Genomic DNA, 8,052 nt, shown 5'->3' with positions numbered 1-8,052 from the left:
CCACTCTTACTGGACTCACAGCTGACTGAAGTTTATTCGACTGGTATACTCACTGACTGTGTAGGGACCACTCACTGAAGACCCCACAAACTACAATGCCTGCTGACCAGGACCCATGCTCGCTGGAGTCATAGGAATCCCTGCCTAGCAGAGCTGCCTGTGACTGGACAGGTTCCCTACTGCCTGGAGTCTGTTGACTAGAACCTTTGCTCACTGAGAAACCACTACTTGGCTCCCTGCCCGCTGTGAGACAGTCAGTTCTACCTAGCTTGGGTGGTTAACTTACTTCTAAGATTGGAGCGGACAGACAGTGAAGGCAGACAAAAAGACAAGAGTTTTACTTGCAACATGGAGCAACAATTCATACAAAGAAATATATTAACAGAACCTAGAAAGCAGAATCCCAAAGAGCCTCGTTGGCAGTGGAGTGCCAATCAAGAGAGACTGGAAAAGTACAGCTGTCAGCTCTAAGCGGCCCCCCAAGACAACGAAGAGCAATCCTCTGTGGAGAGCAGCTGCCTTGAGGAGCAGGTCTCAGAGGGCAGAAGTGTAGTAAGTTTCCTCCACAGGAGCTGGTTCCTCTGGTGCAGCTGCATGTTGAGTCTTAGTGGGTGGAGCAGGAGTGTGCTCCCTGCCTGAGCTGGAGCATCAAACCTATGGTGGCCCATTTCTGGAAGGTCTTGAGTGCAACGTCCTCTTTCTTTCTGATGAGCAAGCATATGTGTCTGACTCTGAAGTCTTCCGTCTTCCTCTGATGTCAGGTAGCCTGGACACTAAGCCAGCAGCCAGAAGCAGGAGGCAATTGAGAGGCAGACTGGGAAAATGAAGACTTATGTATGCTGCATAGCTGGGCTTCTGCATGCACTGAGGTGAAGAGAGGCCAATCAAGAGAAAGCCTGTCAAACCCAGAGAAGAGAAAGTCAAAGGCTGCTAAAACAGGAGCGCTGGGGTGGTTTCAATGAAAGCCACAGCTCTGGCCCCTCTGGCCCTTTTATGTGGAAGAGGAAGCTGGGAAGGAGGGGCAGGGGACTGTGTACACAGACTGCAGCTGAGGATTTGCCTGCAACCTGGTCAGGCAGCCAGGAGGATTGTTCCAGGTGCTGTTGTTTATCTGTTGCAGCTGCTGTTGGCCTCCTGGCCCTCCTCTCATCAGCTGGAATTCTCTGAGAAACCCCAGAGATGACAGGGAAACTCCCATGCAGAGCCCTCCACTATTTGACACCCGCTTCCTAGCACCAGGAACAGTCTAGGCCAGGAAAGAGAAGCTCCTAACAGGCAGCATTTCCCACACTCTTCCTTCTGCAGCTCTGTGTGTCCACATAAGGCTGACAGCACACTGACTATAGGACGATGGATCTCAAGGTCCCATGGCTGGCCACTTTAAACGGAGAGAGGCACAAGGCTGGGACTCTTAGTGACTGTGACCGCCCTGCTCTTTGCTGCTCCCCAAACTGGTTCCTCTGCAACTTGGTTCTTTGTGACCTCCTCTGCCCATCTCTCATTGCTCCCACCACTACCTCCATCTCCACCATGCTCAGGACCTCTCTCCTCACATCTACCTTCCTCCATCCTAACACTGTAGTAAGCGTCATTCTGCTCTCTAATGCTAATTCAACTTTTTAGGTTCTCAAAAAGTAAGATGGCTTGGTACAGTCTGGACAATGATCTATCATCATCCTGCCTCTGGTTTTTGATGAGAGCTTTTCAGTATCCAGGAAGAAAAGATTTAAAAAATATATCAGATAAAAGAACAGATAGATTAGGACTGTCTCGAATTAGGCGTTGAGAACACCTACCACAGATGGCATGGGTAGCACAATTGAGAGAAAAATCAAAATGTGACACAGGATCAGAACAGGAAGCACACAAACATGAAGGCAAAAGTCATGTGCAGACAACTTTTGAGGCAACCACATTGGGATCTGACTCAGCTTTGCCTTGAATGAGCTTCTCTGGTAGAAACTCTGGCATCTTGTTCTCACTACAGGCGTTTTTATATCATGTATATAAATCACACAGTAGGCCTACCTGTTGGAATAGAAATAGACCTTCTTTCTGTTCTCAGAGACGATCATTTTACTCTTGGGTTGTTTTTCTCCCTTTACCTCCCTTTTCTGGGAGTTGAGGGACCAGTCCAACCTTAAACACAGAGTCCCTTAAGACACTTTGAAACAAATATGCTTGGGTCTCTGTTTAGGAGCACTGCATGTCAGAGGTGGTCTGGTTAGATGTTTGTTTGCATGACATAAGCTAGGATCATCTGGGAAGAGGGAAAACTCTATTGAGAAGATGCCTCTACCTGGCATGCCTACATGGCCTGGGGGACATTTTGTTGATTAATGATTGGAGGGCAGTGCCACGGTGGGTGGTGTCACCACTGGACAAGGTTGTCCTGGGGGATATAAGGCAGGAAGCAGAACATAACCGTGGGATTCAACCAGGTGAAATATATTCTCTTCCATGGTTTCTGCTTCAATTCCTGCTCCTGGGCTACTTCCCCATTTGAGCTCCTGCCTTGGATTCCCTCAGTGATGGACTGTGATTGGGACATGTAAGTCAAATAAATTCCCTTTCCCATCCCACCCTACCCCACCCCCATTGCTCTTGGCCAATGTTTTATTACAGCAATAGGAAGGAAATTAAGACACTTGTTCCAGACTTGTGGGGTATTGCTGTGACAGACCTAACCATGGGGCTTGGGGAGAGTTGTGGAAATGTTTGGAAGCCTATACTGAGAAGCCACTTGCTCTCACAGCTTCACAGGCTGGATTTTGGGGCATGGCAGAGAAGAATGCTGGGAGCAATGCATAGCATGGAGGCTTGGACTGTGAAGGTGAGAAGCAGGCCAGGCCTCTCAGAGCTATGTATTCTATATTTTGAATTAAGAGTCCATGGTTTCAGCCAGCAGAGCTGAAGAATCAGCTTTGATGAACAGGAGGGCAGAACATTAAAGTGAAACCTTGCTTGCCTGGGACAGCTGAGGCAATTTAGCATTGGTTGAGACATCAGCTGTGATTAAGAAGGCACAGGCATCACAGAGACAGAATCTTCTAGAAATCATTTCCTCGGAGCCTTCACAGAAAAGCTGTGCTCTAGTGGTAGCAAAGCCTTCATATCATGCTGGTAGCCAAACTTGATCCTGTGTAAGAATTTGCCAGGTGGTACTGGGTTCGGCTCAAGGGTTGAAAGCTCAAGGGACAAAGGGGATGTGGAGAGCAGCCTAGGCTTGACACTGTGAGAGGCCAGAAGAGGCCATTGCTGAAGGTGTAGCCCCCTTGCAGTGCAGACTCTAGCATATTGGGGGTGCCAGGAGTGTGAAATGATAAGGAAAAATCAGTGATGGGGTGGCAAGAGTCCAGCTGGTCTGACAAGATGTGTGCACTCTAGACATCAGAGAAGGACAGAGGAGGAGTGGCCCAAAGACTTGTGGAGTCCAGAAAATTCTGAGGCCTGTGCCACAAGTTGTACACTGCTGGACTTTGGTTTTGATTTGATTTGACTGTGATCGTGTCCTGGTTCCTAAATTTTGGAATGAGAAAGCATTGTACTTGTTCTTGATTATTTTTGAGCCACATCCTGCAGTATCTAGATACAGTTCCCCAAACTCATTGCACTCCAAGAACCTGATTATGAGTTGTCTATACACCAGGACAGGAGGAAAAGCACAGCTACAAGAAAATTTTTAAAAAACTTACCTGAACCATGCCTTGTTGTTCTTGTCATCGCATGGTGTCCCCTTAGTTTTGGGGGTACACCTTCCTTGGATTTTTATTGGGGGGTGACACGCAGCAGCAGCACAGCCTCCGGAAGCATGTTCCAATTCTCCTTTTCCATCCTGCCCAGCCCCTGGGCTGCAGTGCGCTTGATGTTGAAGTCCCACTTTGTTCTGGAACACTTAAGGCCTTTTCTGACTGGGATCTAGTGGAAAAGCTGCTGTCTTCTACAGCCATCCCAATGTTACTTGGTAAGTAAATACATGGGGCAGTCATAGACCGTTTTTGACCTCTACCCAGAGTGGGTATCTTCTCTGGCAGAATAGGGACATTTGTCTCCCCCGCCCTTTGCCTTCGATGGTGTTTTTCAGTGGATGAGGCTAATATCTGAAGGGAAGGTTCAGTGGCCCTTCTCCTGGGGGGCAGAGGGAAAGTGGCAGGGTCTTCAAGGGAAGGGAAAGGCGCCACACATGGGTTCATTGGCTTTGTTTGGAGCTTACTGCCATCCTCCTGGCGTGCCTGGCATCTCAGTAGGTTGTATGCCGCCATGGTTTCATTGAACTTTCTATGTTTTAAGGATTCTCTTATTTCCTGAATATCAAACCCTATATTTCCCATGGCTGCCATGATTCTAGGGTCTGGATAGCTGGTGTCCATGTTGTAATGCGTTTTAAGTGTTTTTCCCCTCTTCTGAAGCCATGGGTGGCCCATAAGGTCGTGTACAGTTGGTCTCTGCCTTGCATTTACTGTCAACAACAGGCTAATCATGCTCCTCAAGTCTTTAGATAGCTGATAGGGGATGGCATACTTCCCTTTCAGAACTTGGTCCCTAAGTTGTGACAAGGTGGTCCCTGCAAACGGAACCAACCCTGTCACCATATAATACAGGAGAACTCCTAAGGTCCAGGTGTCTAATTTGGGGCCATCATAAGTGAGGCCCAGGAAGACTTCTGGAGGAATGAATTGTAAGGCACCACACAGCCTTTCCAGCTTTTGCCCAGGCCTGAATCTAGCACTGAGGCCAAAGTCAATAACTTTTACCTTTCCTTGCTCATCCACTATGACATTGTCAGGTTTTAGGTCTCTGTGGACAACGCCTTCCTTGTGGCAGTAGCCTATGGCACTGAGCAGCTGAATAAATATGCTTCTAGCTTCATCTTCCTTCAGGCATCCATCCTCCCTGATGAGATTAAAAAGCTGTTTTCCCTGGGCCACCTCCATAATTAGATAAATGTTTTGTTCTGTTTCTATCACTTGTATGAGGGAAATAATGTTAGGGTGGCTGAGCATCTTCATGATGTCCACCTCAGGCACTGTTGTCCCACATTCCCTACTCTTCTTTACCAGAGCTTTCACAGCGACCGAGGCACCTGTGAGACGGTGCTGGGCCAGTACGACCTTGGCAGTACCACCTTGGCCCAAGATCTTCTTTGTGATGGTGTACTGCCTGGTGAACACCTCTTCATCAAAGGTACTGAGCACAGTGCTGCTCTCTGATGACTCCTCGTCACTGCCACTGGAAGTGCTGCTGTACATGGTTGGCAGCGATGCTACTGCCAAAGTAAATGGTCGGGGAGAAAGGCAAGGAAATATAAAGGAACTTACAGAGACATAAGGAATGAAAGTTAACCAAATCACGTGAAATGAATAGGGAAACAAATGACAAAAGGAAAACCTCACAAACAACTAGGTTTAAACTAGATCACCGAACACACACACAGAAAACCCAAACTTGACACCCAAACTAAGACCTGAGAATCCAGTGAAGTAGAAAGACCATAGCTCAGGAATGTTCTGAATGCTACTAGATAAAACTGAAAAAGGAATAGGAAAGGAAATGGATGAAACAAGAAAGAAATGAGTGAGAATAAATACACAAAACATAATTTTAAACCAAGACCACTAACATGACCAACTATCTAAAATACCAATAAAAGAAATCCAAGCAAAACTAGGATATATCTCCTCAAGAAATCCAAACAAAACCAGAAGCACATAAAAATCATTAAGCAATTCAAGAAGACAAGCAAAAGTTAAAAGCAAACCAAACAAATAAGAAGAATTAGAAAACAGAACTAGCTACAAGCCAAATAGGTATAAACTGTACAGATCAAAAACACTACCAGTAATCAGTAATTCTCTTAAAGTAAAGCATTAGGGAAAACTAATATAAAAGAAATAGAAAATAAAAAATTTAAGATGTATAATAAAAATCCAAGTCAGATAAAAGTAAGTAAGCAAGTAAATAAACAAAAGCCCCCAAAGCACACCCAAGAAAGCAATGACAGAGTCAGTCATGGGGAACACGCCTACAATCCCAGCACTTGGAGAAGCAGAGGTAGGCAGATCTCTGAATTTAAAGCCAGCCTGGTCTGCAAATCCAGTCCACGGCACCAAGGCTACACAGAAAATTCCGATCTTGAAAAGAAAATAAAGAACAAAAGAAAAAGAAAAAAGAAAAGAAAAGAAAAAAGAAACTACACAAAAACAAACAAAAAAGAAATACAAAAGAAAACAAAATCAAAACCAAAACAATTTCCACCGCCATCAAAAGAAAAGTAAAACCATAAAGAAAATAATATAAATAGAAAAAGACAAAAAAAAAACCTAGAAATAACAAGCTAAATCTCTAGGAGCTAGAAGTTGCCTCATTCATTCAATACTCTGCCTTGCAAGCATGAATTCCTGAGTTAAATACCCACCACAAAAATAAAAACAAAAGTTCCAAACAAACAAAACAGGCTTAGTGTCACTAGTTTTCATCTCAACACATAGGTAACATATGCAGATCCCAGAGACTCCTTGGTAACAAGCCTAGCCTGTGTGGCAGGAGACAGGCCAGTGAATGCTTCAGAAATTAAGGTTATCAGCATACCTTTAGTATGACACTGAAGGTTGAGCTCTGCCCTTCACCAGGAGCTGTACACAGCTTGTAGATGAATTCACACACATACACAAGCAGATATATACACACACTCCTACACCTATACACAGCCTCACATTCACACCCACGTAGTCTCTCTCTCTCTCTCTCTCTCTCTCTCTCTCTCTCTCTCTCTCTCCCTCTCTCTCTCTCTCTCTTTCTCCTACCCTCCCTCTCTCTCATACACACTACTCACCAACCAACCAACCAACCAACCAACCACTCAAAACGTCACACAATCTCACTAGATATAAGTAAACTGCACAGGTGAAACCTCCACTCCCACCTCTCTACACCAGCAGAAACCCAGTGCAGGCCACACCACTTCATCTGCTGCATGAACTCTCTCACAAGCCTCCTCATGACATCACAGTAGGACATGCACAAATCATGGCTCTGCAAAACTCACATGACCTGAAAGGACTTAAAAGCTCCTGGCTCAGGTGGGCTCCGCAGAGTAACATTTAGGCTTTTAGAAATTAAAGCTGGACACCATGTTCCTGGAGTACCATCCTCATATACTGCTGGGTATCAGAACTACTCAATACCCCACCCCCTGCCATTAAAGGGCCACGTGCAGATTTCTAGCTGTGTAGAGGATCCAATAACTGGGTGGTGTCCTAGTGACATTTCTGTTGCTGAGATAAAATACCCTGACAAAAAGCAAGTGTGGAGAGAAGAGAGTGTATTTCAACTTACAATTTCAAATTATAGTGCGCCATTGTGGGGAAATCAAGGCAGGAACCTCAAACAATTAGTCCCATTTCATCCATGGTCAAGAGTAAAGAGAATTGTTATGTCTTGCTTTTTTGGCATGTGTGGGGACTGTCCATCAGATCTTTAGCAGTTACTTTGAGGAGAGCAGCAATATCTTCCCTATCTTGGTGCATCTAAAATTCTGAATGTAAATCCATATCTATCATATCTCATCTTTATCAACTTAAAACATCTATGTACACCTAAAAACATCTTAACCCCTAAACAAATCTAAGCTCAACTCCATCAGAAACTTGAGAATGAATAAAATTAATTGAGTAGACAGAAAGTGCAGGTTAGGAGTTTCCAAAATACAAAAATGACAGAGACAGTTTGCTGCCTGAACAGTCACCCAAAACTCTCTAAATTTTGGAGCATCATCTTCAGCCTTCTGGCCCAATATATCTGACAGACATGTTTGTAAGGCAGGAACTACTGAGAACTTGCTTACCTTCTCTTGGTAGAGCATGGCCATCGACTCTGCCTGCATCCAAGCTTGCCCATTTTTAGACAGAATTCTCTTTGTAGCCAAAATAGTACATTTTGCCCAATGGCTTGTTTGCCACATTTGAAGTCATATCCATAAGAAGGTTTACTGATGCTCATCATCGTAGTTGAGGTAGGCCGGTGTTGCCAGGAGTTAACCTGTCTCGTTGTCAA

The 8,052-nt window shown here is 45.0% G+C and overlaps 1 protein-coding gene across 2 annotated transcripts; it reads right to left on the bottom strand.

The window, feature by feature from the left end:
• Positions 1-702: 702 nt before the first annotated feature.
• On the bottom strand, positions 703-6,752 carry LOC311593871 (sperm motility kinase Z-like). Of its 2 annotated transcripts, none has more exons than XM_084775246.1 (3): positions 6,589-6,752; positions 3,696-5,266; positions 703-896 (listed from the first exon to the last, which is right to left on the bottom strand). In XM_084775246.1, exon 2 carries the CDS (start codon positions 5,247-5,249, stop codon positions 3,738-3,740), a length of 1,512 nt encoding a protein of 503 aa, XP_084631372.1. In that variant the 5' UTR covers positions 5,250-5,266; positions 6,589-6,752; the 3' UTR covers positions 703-896; positions 3,696-3,737. The 2 variants fall into 2 exon arrangements, with proteins under 2 accessions (XP_084631372.1, XP_084631373.1); XM_084775247.1 differs by having other exon boundaries at positions 3,696-5,263.
• Positions 6,753-8,052: the final 1,300 nt, after the last annotated feature.

Source organism: Acomys minous, assembly GCF_964271855.1.
Source record: "Acomys minous genome assembly, chromosome: 3".
In the NCBI taxonomy this organism is placed as follows: domain Eukaryota; kingdom Metazoa; phylum Chordata; class Mammalia; order Rodentia; family Muridae; genus Acomys; species Acomys minous.
The sequence above is the reverse complement of the archived record's forward strand: the minus strand, read 5'-3'. Positions and strand labels throughout refer to the sequence as shown.